The following is a 15,178-nucleotide window of genomic DNA, read 5'->3' as shown; positions in this document are numbered from 1 at the left end:
CCGAGTGAAAGGAGTCACACAAAAAAGGCAACATACTGTATTAATCAACCTGTAGAAGATTCTAGAAAATGCAAATTCATCTATAGTAACAGAAAGCAAATCAATAGTTTCCGAGGGCAGGGGTGGGATTGGGGAGGGGTAGGAAGAAGGGATTACAAAGGGACATGAGGAGAGGACAGGATATACCTCAAGTGGCAGAGCGCATGCTTAGTAAGCATGAGGTCCTAGGTTCAATACCCCCTACATCTTCTACGAATAAATAAATAAACCTAATTACTTCCCCTCCCCCCCCCAAAAACACAGGGTGGTAAAAAGATAAAATAAAAAATTACTACAAAAAAAATGGACATGAGGAAATTTTAGCTGGGTGATTTAAAAAATGTTCATTACCTAAATTGTGGCAGTGGTTTCAGGGGTATATATTATGCCAAAACTTACCAAATGGTACACTTTATGCACAGTTTATTGTATATCATACCACACTAAAGCTGTAAAAATAAAAAAGCTAAGAAAAATAGAATTCTATTAAGCTGAGAGTTTTATGTTTCCGCCTTGCTTCTTTCACAAAAGATTTTGGAGCGCTTGAAAACAAAAGACACACGTAGAAAAACTGATCAAACCACAGCAAGAGCGTAATAAGAAGGACTCACTGATAATGTCGTGAAGACCAGAGGTTATACTTAAACGGCAAATAAGCATTGCGTTTGGTTTTGAGAGTCTTGATGACTGAGGAGGAGACGAGGGCAGAAAACGTAATGGGTTGCACTGCTCTCGTTATCCCATCAGTGGAAGCAAACCAATTATGCAAGAGAGATTCACTCTTGCATTTGAATTCTGAAAGGGATGTATGCCACGGAGCCTTGGGATGGCCACTGAATGATTTAATGAACAATTCTTCTAACAGCAACTCCGTAGTAACGGCCAGAACCATCTCATGTAGCTATTTCCTCAGTTCAGACAGAGGGCACTACGTCTAAACCGCTGTGGAGCGAAACCAACGTGGTCAGAAAGGCCGCCTCCCGGTCCTCTGCCTGTAGCAGCACGGTTATACCCTTGCCTCCTTCACCATACAGATACCTGTGCCCTGAGTCTCCAGGCTTCACCTGCTGGCAAAGACACACCTGGAGTCCAGGCCAGTTTTATCTCGTTACCTGTCAGGGTACATGACCTCAGCGCTCGGACGAACCTGCAGCCCCTGCTCCTGCAGAACCCGGGTGCGGGCCTTACTGGGCGCCCCTGCTGTTGCTGCGCAGGGTCACACAGGGCCCTGCAGATGGCCCCAGAAGTCACCGTGGCTCGTTGGGCCACTTACATTGCTGCCCCCTGGCCTGCACTGTGCGACAAAGCAAAGCAGCCCCCTTCCCACTGTGTCTTTATGCCACGCTCTGGTAGCCGTTCTGCTGGGACCCAATGCTTTACAGAGCTTTCACTGGCAAAGCACTCGTACTTCTGCTCACAGTCTTCTTCCAAGATCTGAGACTTGCACCCATCACACTAGGCAGAGGACAGAGTGATGCGAGTCCCTGGGTGTGCCTGGCTCCTTCCTCCCTCAGGACGGGTTCTCTCTTAAGAGGCCACACCCCCACCTCCCAGCAGACTTTGGTTAGGTCATCTGACTCGTTCTCCGGGAACGGCTGGCCATCTCCAAATCCATGAGGTTGATACAATGAGCATCAGTGGTTCTCAAACTTTCCATACATCAGAATCCCAAGGGCATCTTTGAAAAATCACAATGTCCAGGACACATTACGGTCTCCAAATGATTCCAATGCACTGCCAAGTTTAAGGACCTGTGGTCCACATGGAAGCTGCAGTCAGGCTGCAAATGCATCAACAATTCTCCTCTGTCTCCCAAGACAAACGGAGTTGAGAGTTAACTTACTCTGGATGTCCGTCTCCTCACCCTCAGTCTTGTGCCTTCTCCATAAATTCACCAGCTAGAAGGAAGCCGAGGAACATTTAATAGAAAGAGAAAGGCAAATTTAAAAGTTAAAACAAGGGGCTGTGAAGTCTCCGTACAATCAGAAAGACAAATTTTATGCTCAGGTACAACGCATACCAGGAGTCACCTACTCCCCCCTTCGCTTTCTGCTGTTTGTTTTGCTGAAATGATGAGTTTCGTAAAGAAAGCATATTTCAGACCCAGCCTTCCCAGGGAGCCATCTACATTTTCTGTTTAAATGACGGCACTTAGGATGATGTATGAATGTCAAAGAGGCAACGTCCACGCTCATCTCAGGTTTACTTCGGCATTATTATTCATGAAGCCCTTTCTGAGCTCTATTCAAGGATATCTGTAAGCTGTTTCCAAAGACCAGGGACCCCTACTGTAATAAACAAGTCATTTACATGGGGGAAATGGAAAACCTGCCACATCTGCCAAATGAAGGCAGACATGCCTGAGCAGAGAAGGACTGATGAAGTGAGGTTAGAGAAAGCTGAAAGCTGGGTTAAAATACATCAGATTTGCCAAGGAATGGAGAATATACCAGCCACCACCGGGAGCGGATGTTTGTGCCTAGATCATGTTGATTGATTTTTTTTTTAAAGAAAGCCATACATATGAAAGCTCTAAAACCTGAGGTTTGGGCAAATTATGGCCCAGGGCTCTCAAACACCTGCTCCATCCTGGTGATGGATAAAGCATTTCTTACCGCCTCGCTCTGCAGGCATCTGAACAGCACAGGTGTCAATCCTGCTTGAATGCATCCACGTATCCTGGACTCTGCGTTCACCGCAGCCCAGGTGCCTCCTTGGCATCCAGGAGAACAGTCCTGATACAGACAGCAAGAGCAGAGGCCTCTGGTCACAGGATGTGACCACCCACCTCTTCCTCCTCACAGGGGCCTGTCCCGGATCATGAAACCTTCACCTTCAAGTTCATCCACTTTATTTAACAGTCACATACAGAGCACTCATTCTGTGCCAGACGCTATTCCAAGCACCTATCGACATGCAGTCATTCATTGCTGACGACAACCCACCCTAAGGCAGGTACCATCAACCGTCTTAACGCTACAGATGCCACGGATAACGTGTTCAAGGTCACACAAGGAGAAAACGGCGGAGGTCAGCTGTGAACGCAAGATGACTTCCGGTTTCAGACTTTTCCTGACAAGTGTTTTTTGTTGTTATTGTTTCGGTGGGGGGTAGGTAATTATGTTCATTTATGTATTTACTTTTAATGGAGGTGCTGGGGACTGAACCCGGGACCTCACGCGTGCTAGGCACGTGCTCTACCACTGAGCTACACCCTCCCCGCCCCCTAAGCGGTCTTCTGCACATTTCTACCTGCTCTGTGACCTGATCATGTCTGGCTCTATCACTGTTGTGTGACTGCTTACAAACAGGTCCATGCTTTTTAAACATCTTTAAAATACACGTGGTGGGCAGATGGGGGAGGGACATATTATTCCCTTTAGACCTTTAGACAAAGGTCGAAAGCCATGGTTCCCAATTTCTGGCATATGTCAGAATCTCCTGGAGAGCTTGTTAAGACACGGATTGCTGCACCCCGCGTTTCTGAGTCAGTAGGTCTGAGGGCGGCCCAAGAACGTGCATCTCTGACAAGTCCTTGGGTGACACTGATGCTCACGCTTTGGGGACCATACTTTGAGAACCACCTGTCTAAAGCACTATTTTTAACTGCTGAGATACATTAAACTAATAAACTTTTTTTTTATTAATAGACTTTATTTTTTCAGAGCAGTTTCAGGTTTGCAGCAGAATTAAGCAGAAAATACAGAGTTCCCACACAGGCCTCCCCACCCACACGTATGCACTCCCCTACCTTCAACATCTCTCATCAGTGTGGAGTATTTGGTACAATCGATGAACCAACATGGACACGTTATTTGGAATTTGGAACGTCCAAAATCTCCAGCTCTTTTCTCCCTTTCCTCCCTTCCCAGAGTATAAGTGTCTCAAGTAACATCTGTTCAAAGACCTCCAAATGGTGCCAGGATCAGAATGACATATGGAAGCCTCACCCAGAGTCGTCCTAATCACCACTGTCCCAACTGGCTGAATTACATTTAACACACTCAAAATTCCTGTTGCTCCCTTCCAGTGTGAATTAACTTTATGGTGCATAATTGTCTGGTTCAAGGTAAAAGCCTTTCATAAAATGTCTGGCACAGTCTGTTTTTGAGATCATTCAGACAGGGTTTGGTATATGACTCTAGGTGACCGGGGCCCCTGTGCCCTTTCGTGTCACCTCCAATCTATTAGATACAACAGAAATAGAAGGTAATTTGGAGTATATTTGGAACATAAAGAATATAGGAAACCACACCTTAGAGACATCATCAAAATGAAAAATGCAAAAAGAAGCAATTTTGCTGAGGCTTGGCTTTTTTATTTCTGAACTTTGCACACAAAATAATCCCGTTGAGCCCTGCAGAACAGTCTAAAAAGTACCATTTTTTTTTTCTTGGTATTTATTGAGCACCAAGCAGGCATAGGGCATGACTCCAGGAGACACACGGAGACATAAAATGCAAGCACTGCCCTTCAGAAGAGACAGAATAGCAGAACAGCCTGCTTGGAGGCACAAGATGGAAAAGAGAAAAAGGAGCCCAGCTGAACAGGATGAGAAGTGCAGATAATTTAGGCTACCGGAAGTCAAACGCCAGCACAGTCCCTGAGAGAGTTGGGGCAGGTGGGGGATTGAAAAATGTCATGGAAAAGGAGGAGGAAGCATTTAGGTTTAAGCAAAGGACAGATTCAACTTGTAAGAAGATGCATCTTAGGCAGGTGAGGTGGACACATTAAAACACACGTGGTTTATCTCAGGGTTCAGCAACCGATGGCTCGTGGGCCAAATCCAGCCTGCCGTGTTTGTAAGGCGTGCAAACTAAGAATAGCTTTTACATTTTTTAAGAGTCGGAAACAATAAAAAATATTTTGGGACACGTGAAATTGATATGACGTTCAAATTTCCGAGCTGACAAATCTGAAGGGCGCACAGCCATGTGGACTTGTTTAGAACTGTCTCTGGCTACTTTCTCTTTGCAACAGTGGAGTGGAGTCGTCATCGTAGCAGCTTTGTCTACCACAGCCAAACGCTGGAAACTCAAAGGGCCAACAACCAGAGAAGGGATAAACACGTGGTGGTATGTGCATTCAATGGACTAGAACTCAGTACAAACAGTGCAATGAACCACTGGATACAAGCAAGGACATGGGTGAACGTCACAGAAATTATGCTGAGTGAAAAGAGGGCAGACACAGAGACTGCATCCTATTTCATTCCCTTCATATACATTTTCCAGAATGGACAAAACTAATCTAAGATGAATAAAAACACAGGTTATCTTTTGGGGGAAGAGTCTGGAACTTTCTGGGATGAAGGAAATATTCTATATTCTGAAAGGGTGTGGTTACATGGCTTCATCCATTTGTCAAATACAGCTGAAGATTTATGCATTTCAGCGTATGTAAATTTTACCTCGACAAAACAACTGTAACAACTGAAACACTGGCAGAAATGGATTGGAGGCACAGATCAGACAATAGCAGCAAAATGTTGATAATTTTCAAAGCCGGTAATGGATGCATGGGAGATCATTATACTCTCATCATCATTTTGCAAATGAAAGTGTCTGTAATAAAAGTTTTTAAAATGCAGCGGGGTCATGGATTGAACTTTCGTTTTTTGTTTATGAAAATGAAATCAGAAAAACCAGAACAAAATAGCCTGCTCAGATACATTTGAGCTGCTCAGGCCAGAGGTGGCAGTGGTTATAGGAGGGGAGAGAGGTGAGACCGGAGGAGAGGGTGGCTTCTCAAGATGCTGGGAGGAGTGAGAGGGGAGGAGAGAGAGGGAAGGGGAGGGAAAATGAAAGGGAACAGGAAAGAGAAGATGGAGGGGGGAAGAGGAAAAGAAAAGGGTCAAGGGGCACTGAGCTTCCTAGCTGAGGAACAGAGGTGTGAGGACAGAGGGGTTGTCTTGGACGGATGTTCCTGGAGTGGCCTGGAATCAGGGATGGACCTTCCAAAGGATGTCTGCCCCTCATCCGGACTGTGTCCTTGTCACAACTCAGACAAAAGAAAGATGGGTTTGCCCTATAGGACCTTTGGGTTGGAGGTGCCCACCAGGAAGACAGGCAGTGTCTTCCTGCCCCGTCATCGTGACAGCTGGGCCACCCTGAGCGCCAGCGGGAGGCAAGTTCAAGCGTTTATGGGGAAATCCCAGCCCTGGCAGAGCACATGCTCACACACCCATCATGTACATTTACCCCAGGCACCCCGTGGGACGGGGGTCGTGATCCCCACTTTCAAGGTAAAGAAATTCTATGAGCAGTAACTAAAGTCTGCTTGACCCAAAGCCATGTCCCTTGGCCCAGGCAGAATCCTTGGGCTGTGAACCCATCTCCTGACGCCTGCTCTTGGACCCTCAGCAGCCTGGGCATGGTCATGGCAGCTCCCAAAGCGCCTGGTTCTCCAGCGCCCTGAAACCTCCTCCAGCCACTCCCAGGGGTCACTGCCCTCCAGGCCCCCAATGTCCCTTCACCTCTGCAAAACGAGCTCTTCCCCCGCCCTGCCTCTGCCTGGGTGCTCGCCCTCCTTTCTGCGTGAATGGTGCCTTCCAGCCCTCGGGCACCCACTCACATCCCCTCCCCAGGAGGGCCTCCCCAGACAGCCTTTCTTCAGGGGTTTCTCCAAATACTAGTTTTTGATGCTCTGTTTCCTTCAGGGCAGCTACACCTGAGAGTATCTTGTCGTCTGTCCCTCTGCAGAATGGAAGCCCCTGCCTTGTTCAGTGACAATTACCCACTGGAATTGGTCATTAACAAGCTCCCTCTTAAACAAGAGGATGGCTGACAGTCTTCCTGCTTCCTTGCAGCGACTGTCTTCATCGTCTTAAACCTCAAGCAAAGAAGTGCAGGCTCTGGACGGGGAAGGGGAGCGCTCTCCACAGAACCACAGAGAAACAAAGCGTCATCGCAGGCCTTCCGTTTCCCAACTCAGCAAAAACTGAATGTCGAGCTCCTGTCGGTGACCCAGACGACGATGGCGATGACCTTGAGGGTGATGCTGACACTGACAACGATTAGGCCCAGGCCAAACGCTTTATGTACTCACCTCTAATCCTCCAAAAACTGCCCTACACGATGGGGACTATTCTACGTACAAGTGAGGAAACTGATTCAGAAGGACCTAAGGTCACACTGTGCCCAAGGTAATTAGACAGACGCCAAACTGAAATGTTTACAGACTCATTCTCTCAAAAGTCTCAGTTAGAATTTTCTCTGCTGGGCCCATTAAAACACACATACACACGCGTGCACGCACACACAAACACACATACACACCCACCCTCCGTTTCTCCCGCTCCCCCTCCCCCACAAGGGAACCATAAAAAGTCTCCAAAACCATATTCAAATCAAATGGTTTGTTTATTGGCTGTCTGTTATTTGGACGTGAGCAGATCTTAGCGTGGGCCGCTCCAAGCCTCATTCTGGCTTCCCGCTGTACCAAGGGCCCGCGACAGGGGCCCAGGCCGACAGTCCGTGCACAACAGGCAAGCTGCTGCCGGCTCACGTTTCTACAGTGATTCATTCCATAGCTCTAGGGGACGTTTCTTTTGTTTTTCTTTCATAGCATCTTCCTCTTTTCAAACTCCTTCAGAAACAGAAGAGAGGGAGAAGAGAGAGGGGACAAAAAGATAAGAGACCCAAATTACATTCACGGGCAAAGTGCTTCTGAAACCTTTTATCTTCAGGATTCTTTGAGCAACCAAACACTGTAGAAGTAAAATGTACCAGGGTGCAGGTGCCTGAACACAAAACGGCAGCTGTCGGACACGCCTGGTCAGTACGAAGTCCGCTGGGCTGGACCCGGAGCGTCAGCTGTACGTCTCCAAGCGCAGCGGCTGAGCGGCTGTGAACCGCACTTAGTTCTCTACTGCAGTGTTATCGTCAGGAGTTCTCCAGACATTCAACACTGTATGTGAACCACACCAGCCCTTTCCATAAGGCAACGGGAACAGGTTTGTCTAGTTTCTCAGAGAATAAAACTAAACACTGATTCAGTTCAGATTTAAACAAAATGTCAAGAACCTCAGAAATATATGAAAAGGAAACAATACTGAAAATCGCATTTCTGTCAATTGTAACAACTAGAATACAGCCAAATGGGTAGATGCCTGCTGCCACCTACTGGAGAGAAATGGTAACACATGTCTCCGACATGAATTTTAAGCGCTTGCTTTTTTTCTCCTTACTTCCCATTTTTTTAATAAAATTCTTCTTCACACACTCTCTAACTACCCAGATTTCTTTTAAACACTCTGGCGCACTGTGTCTTATTCCAAAAGGCAGGATCATGCAAAGATTCAGTACAACAAGGAATTCAAGGCAAAGGGCAAAGATTGTGCTGAAACATGGCCCCCTTCTGGGAAGACAATTTGGGCCTGTTTTTAACATGTGTACAAGGTTTTATTTTTTGCTTGTTTTTTTTTGTAAAGACTATAATCACTATAAAAATAAAGAAAGAGGCAGCCTTAAATGACCGCTCAAAGATACAGGCTAAAAATCACTGCAAAATGATTATGGAAGACGCCAAATCACTGTGAGCATTTAAATCACGATATCATATTTAAAAAAGAGAAAAGCGAGGCAAATGGTGACGAAGTCGACCCTCTACCTGTAAAAATAATAATGGCTTCCCGCCACAGCAAAGGCCAGAAAGCAAAGACTGAACACCCCACCCTATTCATTAGATCTGCCCCCATCCCGACTCCCTCTTCATCCAGTTTTCACTTCTTGCTGGTCAGCCTTCAGTCTCTCTCCCTGGGAAAACCTGTGGAACCAGCGTCGCTACATCTCAGAGGCCCTCCGTGGGAAAGATGAAACATGAGGCAATTCTCCGCACTGCGCCCAAAATGGAACTCACGGTACTGCTGCGCTCCGAAACACTTTCTTTTACATCACACCTCACTCCTCACAAAAAAGCAACTTAAGATGTTTAATGAATGAAGTTTTGGAATCAGAACGTTATTCCTGGTCATGCCCAATTAGGACACGAGGACATCCGTGGAGCTGCCAGACACCAGAAACAAACAGCTAAGACCCAGAGGAAAAGACCACAGTGTCCAGGCGCCAGGGCGGCGGCCCACTCTCATGCCCGTGACTTCAGGGCGCTCAGGCCGCTGCCACAGCTCACCTTGTAGATGGTGGTTCCCAGCTGTGCAGGAGACATGCTGACCACAACTCCCGCGCCCTGAAGGGCCGAGATCTTCTCTTTGGCACCACCTTTTCCTCCAGCGATGATGGCCCCCGCATGACCCATTCTTCTGCCCGGAGGAGCGGTTAAGCCAGCAATGAAGGACACCACAGGCTTGGCCTTGGGACCCTGGAAAGAAGTATTTTAAACACTCTGATGAAGAAATGGATGGAAACTGGACCTCCAATTCATGACTTCCAGGAAATGACAAATGGCTTAGACCCATCACTCAGCCTCACTAAGAAAACCAGCACAAATTATTTTACATTTTTGCAACTCCTGAATGTCTAATTTCATAAAAGGTAATGGATTCTGATAGCTGCTCTTATTCAAACTACTGCAATATCTTATTGGCTGAAATACAAGAAAATCCAGCCCCACACACACACACGCAGCTGGAAAAGAGCGAAGCATTTTCGTGTCTGTCAGGTAACTGGCTATTCTTCTCTGACACTGCACGAGCCTCTCCAAGTGGGCATTTCTTTAAGGTCAGATGCAGTGCTGGGATCTGAAACCATACTTTCATACTTTAAAATCCACTGATATGTCATACACTTTGGATCTTCTACCCATAATGATTCTGCAATACTCATGGCTCAGAGGGAAAATGCAGGTTCACTGAGTTACGCAGATCTTCCAGACGCTGACACTCTTCACCATTCAGCATCTGCAAATCATCCTTCAGTGTCACCACCAGTCTCACTAGAAAAGTCTTTAGTAGGGGGACGTGGTCAAATTCATGGTGGTTGAAACAAGTTTTCCAAAAGTATTCACTGGAAAGCTCAGACTCTGTCACTGTCAACAAATACCACGCGCTGTTCTCCTTGATGTGGCAGACTCTCATTTTGCAGGTGCCCAGGTCTCAATAAACAGTTTCCTGGCAGTCGTTCAGTCAAGTTAAAGTGGTGTTCCACCAAAAAAAAAAAACGGCAGCTAGTTCCGCTCACCACTCAACTGGGAGAGTGCTTTACTGCCCATTTCATCACGAAATACTGACTCAAGGATCAGACTTAATAAAATTAATAATTTTTACTGCTTCATGAAGGATACTCTTAAATAAAATCGGCTTTTATCTTTTTAAAGTGAAGCACACAGCAGTGACTGTTCACTGGCAGTCGGCTCCCACTAACCGGCTGCACTGAGGCGCCCAGCTGCCAGGCTCTGACTGCTCCAGCTCGGCTCCCCCCTCCAGCTCGGCTCCCCCCTCCAGCTCGGCTCCCCCCATCCAGCTCGGCTCCCCCCTCCAGCTCGGCTCCCCCCTCCAGCTCGGCTCCCCCCATCCAGCTCGGCTCCCCCCTCCAGCTCGGCTCCCCTCCTCCAGCTCGGCTCCCCCCCCCAGCTCTGCTAGGCTCGGCTCCCCCCCTCCAGCTCGGCTCCCCCCATCCAGCTCGGCTCCCACCTCCAGCTTGGCTCCCCCCAGCCGGCTCTGCTCCTTAACTTCCAGCTCCGCCTCTCAGCCTCTTCCAAGAGCACTCTCCATCCTCCTGGGGTACCTGGCCAATTCTCACGTAACTTTTAAAACCTGGCTCAAGCCTCTTCTTCCCCACTAATCTTTCTGACTCTTCCCCCCACACCCTCCACAGGTGCCCTTACAGCTGCCCGTCCCCTGTTCAGCAACCCCGCCGGGCCTCCAACATGTCTCTACTGTCACCCTCAGTACGCTGGCTGTAACCCATCCCCCATGCGCTCGCCTCCTAAACTCTCAATCCCGGAACGCAAGGGCTGTTTTCACTTATTTCTCTATGCCCAGCGTCTTAATTCAGTAGAGAATTAAGAAGAAAAGACTCGTAAGTCATACATCTATTCATTTGCGGGCTCTGCAAGGATGTGAGCCCCTGATACGTGAGCGGCGCCCATTCCCAACCGGCCCCTCCATCCCCTTGCTCACGTACTAGGACGTCATACTAGAGAGAAACAAGATGATGACGAACCTGGAAGGCCAAGCAAATGTGCATTCTGTCCTACTGACAAAGAAGAGTCACTTGAGATTTTTTAAGGAGAGAAAAATACGATTAAAAAGACTAAGAGGAAGTCTAGTCTGAGGACAGGACACAGAAATGAGAAGCGTGAAAACCTGGAAACAGAAAGACAAGGTGGGATGACATGAGCACTGTCTGAGCAGATGCCCAGGACTGCTGACCCCTGCCCCTGCCCCCTGCAGCCTGGCTCCTGACCTGCCCACGGCACGGTGCGCCCAGGACTGCGAAACCTCTGCCCCCGGCAGCCTGGCTCCTGCATCCCCTCCGCCCACGGTGTGCCCAGGACTGCTGACCCCTGGCCCCCGGCAGCCTGGCTTCTGCCCCCCGCCATGGCGTCATGAAGAAGTCAGGCAAGACCAGGGTGGGAATGTCGCCCCTGGTTCATTTGCTGTGTACCTACCACTGGCAACTTGTCAACCTCCCTGGGCCGGTTTCCTCACTCATAAAAGGACAAAAACCTCTACTCAGAGGGTCAGGATGAAAAGATGAAGCAACACTACTCTTGTAAATAATCCGTGTCATTATTAGAATGATGAGAACATTAGCTGTAGCCGCAGGCAGCATCACTGAGGGGTCACTGGGTGCCAGCTACTGTGCTGACAAGCATTTTAATCACCTGTCATCTGAGCTGTTCAGCCTAGACCCTCATACACTGTAGGTCCTCAGTAAAACTCAGCTCCGTAAGGACCAACCAGGAACAGGAAAACGTGCCAAATGAAACCAAATGTAAAGCTTAGTTTTTCCCACTAAATTCAAAGCTATTCAAGGGACTCAGAGTTGGGCCTAAGAACATTTTTGAGTTTACTTTAGCACAGTGTACAGCCGGCTCTCTGTATCCACAGGGTTCGCATCCAACAGTTCAACCAAGTGCAGACAGACAATATTGGGGGGGGGGGATATCCCAGAAAGTTCCAGAGAGCAGAACTTTAAATTTGCCACGCTGGTAACTATTTAGATACTATTCACTTTGTCTTTACGACTATTTACACGGCATTTACATCGTATTAGGTATCAGAAGTAATCTAGAGAGGATTTAAAATATACAGGAGGGTATGTGTAGGTTACATGCAAATACTACGCCGTAATATATATGGGACTTGAGCATCATGGATTTCAGTGTCCCCAGGGGAACAGGGACCAAGCCCCTGTGGATGTCAAGGGACGACTATAATGTCTGTTAACCTAAATTGCTTTTTTCTAAAAAGAAGTCAGATTTCACTTAAATCTTAAACTTCACAACTTCTCTGGATTCAAGAGACTCCAACAACATTTTACTCCCATCTCCTAACAATTTACTTTATTCTTTCACCCATTCACCATTCACTGGTGCCTCATGCGCCAGAGGACTGGGCTGGACGCCAAGGACACCGGCTGCTCGCTGTGTACAGCACAGGCCAGGGTGAGAGATGTTATGCACACCTTGCAGAGGGAACAAGCGAGGACAAGCAAGACTGAAACAAGGGGCAGGTCGGATGGGACGTGGATCTGAAAAGCGGGTTAGGGTGGCGAGGGAGGAGCTGGAATGCCGTGCTAAGCCTGCCCTTTACCCTAGATATACGGAGATATGCCGGACGGGGGGGGCGGGGGGCGCCTCAGGAAGAAAAGGAGCAGAGATACTAGGACAAAACTACTGAGCTGGTGCAGGTGAGGTAGGGACTAATTACAGATGGCGGTGCTCTGAGTCTCAACAAGTGACTGAGATTACAGAGACAGATCTCTGCGCGGAAGAAGAGGTAGAAGAAATAAAAGGTGGCTCTGAGGTTTCCTTCCACCTGGGAAACTGCATGAAGTGCGCTGCTTGTCTGCAGTGACCACTCACACCTGGGGAACAGGCCACGACGGTAACCAGGGGAGGCAGAAAGGAGAGGAAGCAGGAGCAAAGCCGACCTTTGACAACATTCAGGAGCAGAGAGCTCCACTTTTCCAAAACAGAACTTACGGAATTATGTTGCTTCAAAAATTCTGCAGCATTTTCTTCTGCGTTACCACCAATTTCACCAATCAGTATGATGCCTTCTGTGGCCGGATCGTTCAGGAGGATTTCCAGACAGTCAGTAAAATCTGTCCCGTTAAAGGGGTCGCCTCCGACGCCTGAAAGAGTCAGAGGGTCAGCGCCAGCCGCAGGCTGAAGGGCGGGCCAAGCGGTTCTGCGCGAGAAATGCTGTCTCAACAGGTTTCTTGGCTTACCTACCCTCCTCTTACCAGTATTTTTTGGGTTCGCACCCCTGCATTTAACATTTAAAAGTCATAAATGCTACGTTTATTTCTGCTGATGCTATTACACGAATGCTAAATGGTGGCTGGTCCCTGATACTCACAAAGACAGCCCTATTTCTGGGTTAGCCCTTTATCGAGACTCTTCCCTCCCACAGAATTATTCCCAGATGGCTCTTTAAAAATGAGCATTTTAAGAAAATGTGTGTTTGTGAGAATATCATCTCTGATTAAACAGGTAAGGAATTTCTCTGCACAAAATAACTCTTTGAGGAGGCACACTGCAGAGGAACCACTCACAAGCTGGGACACAAGTCCTAGTGAGGGACGGGGGTGTCCCGACCTCTCTTCCTTCTTCCCTTAGACCCAGAGGGGCTGATGACAGACAGCACACACAGGGCTCCACTCCAAGCACACGGTGTTTAAGCACTAGCACTTGGACAGGGTTCAAGTCAATGTTCCCCACAGGCTGGCTGCCTCCTTTTCACATTTTTAAGTTATAAACTCACTGAAGGCAGCACTGGTCTCCCACCTTTCGATGCATCTCTGAAGAGTGATCTTGCAGGAGAGAAGCAGCAGGTGCCACATGCCAGCCACTTGGCCAGCTCTGCGCCTCAGCACAAGTCACACCTGCCACCTCCTAACCCTCCCAAACTCTCTGTGAGACAGAAATTATTACTCTCAATGTACAAATTAAAACCAGAGGCTAGAGAAGATGGAATTGGCACCCCTGTCTCAAAGTCCTTTCTCATTCTCTGTCACACTAAGTCACCTTGTGTCTATGGCTGGACTTTCGCACACAGAAAAGCACAATTAATGTTTAACACTGATTTTACGAATTTGAGTCTTAATAAAAATATGCCAGGGCTATATTTTACATTTTTTTAACTATAAAAAGCTGCCTTTGAAAATCTTTTTTAAAATATTCTAAAGATTTGAAGGTATATTTCTAAAAATGAGAAATTTGCCTGGCTTTTGGCAACAAATACCAAAATCGTTTTAAAATGTAAAAACTTTTTTATGTTTTTAAGTGGGAGGCAGTATGATGCGGCAAAGAGAGAGGTTCTGAGGACCTCAAACCTCCTCCACCTAGATTTTCTTGCCAGTGAAGCTTGGTTCCAGCACCAAATCCCAGCACAGCGGTGCCTCACAGGGCGGCCTTAGGAGGGAGATGATAAACAGTGAAGAATCTAGCAACTCTGAAGCCCTGGATGGCAGCTGGTAATAGCAAAATGCTAATTACAGCGCGGCAAGCCCCATGACGAAGGACCACTTCTTCACAGCGAGCAAAGTTAGCGCCGTTCTCAGGCACCGAGGCTCTCCAGGGGCCACACGTCCCAGCACGATTGTTCCGCCAGGCGGAAGTCAAATCTTGGACCATGAATCTTGAAAATTTAACAATAAGCTTCGCTTTTAAGCAAATTAAATTCAAGATCATAACGTCTTTTTCATAAAATGGCACCAGAATCCCTTGCAAATAATCAAATCAATAATTATTACTGTGCTTATTAATGAAGATACTGCACTGCAACAAAACGAGCTTAGCCAAAATCCCTCACCGACGCACAAAGACTGCCCCAATCCAACCTGCGTTGTCTGGTGAACCGCTTCGTAAGTCAGGGTGCCAGATCTGGACACGATACCTTAAAGAAAGAGAATCCCAAAACATTGAGACTGTGTTTATGCGACAGACTATCATATAGTAAAACAAATTACAGACACAAGTACACGTGCTGCCAGTCCCACAACCTGTCATC

General features: G+C 47.5%; 1 protein-coding gene across 1 annotated transcript in view; it reads right to left on the bottom strand.

Moving 5' to 3' along the window:
- Window positions 1-7,381: 7,381 nt before the first annotated feature.
- The window catches only part of SUCLG1 (succinate-CoA ligase GDP/ADP-forming subunit alpha), a 29,157-nt gene continuing 21,360 nt past the window's right edge, over window positions 7,382-15,178 (bottom strand). Inside the window, exons 6-9 of the mRNA XM_031441372.2 lie at window positions 14,981-15,064; window positions 13,147-13,298; window positions 9,169-9,357; window positions 7,382-7,626 (exon numbers count right to left, since the gene is read on the bottom strand). Of these exons, the coding sequence (XP_031297232.1) occupies window positions 7,600-7,626; window positions 9,169-9,357; window positions 13,147-13,298; window positions 14,981-15,064 (452 nt within the window). The 3' untranslated portion in view covers window positions 7,382-7,599. The remainder of the gene's footprint in view (window positions 7,627-9,168; window positions 9,358-13,146; window positions 13,299-14,980; window positions 15,065-15,178) is intronic.

The sequence above is a fragment of the Camelus dromedarius genome, chromosome 33 (genome assembly GCF_036321535.1).
Source record: "Camelus dromedarius isolate mCamDro1 chromosome 33, mCamDro1.pat, whole genome shotgun sequence".
NCBI classification, from domain to species: domain Eukaryota; kingdom Metazoa; phylum Chordata; class Mammalia; order Artiodactyla; family Camelidae; genus Camelus; species Camelus dromedarius.
Note: the sequence above shows the minus strand (reverse complement) of the source record. Positions and strands in the feature narration are given on the sequence as shown.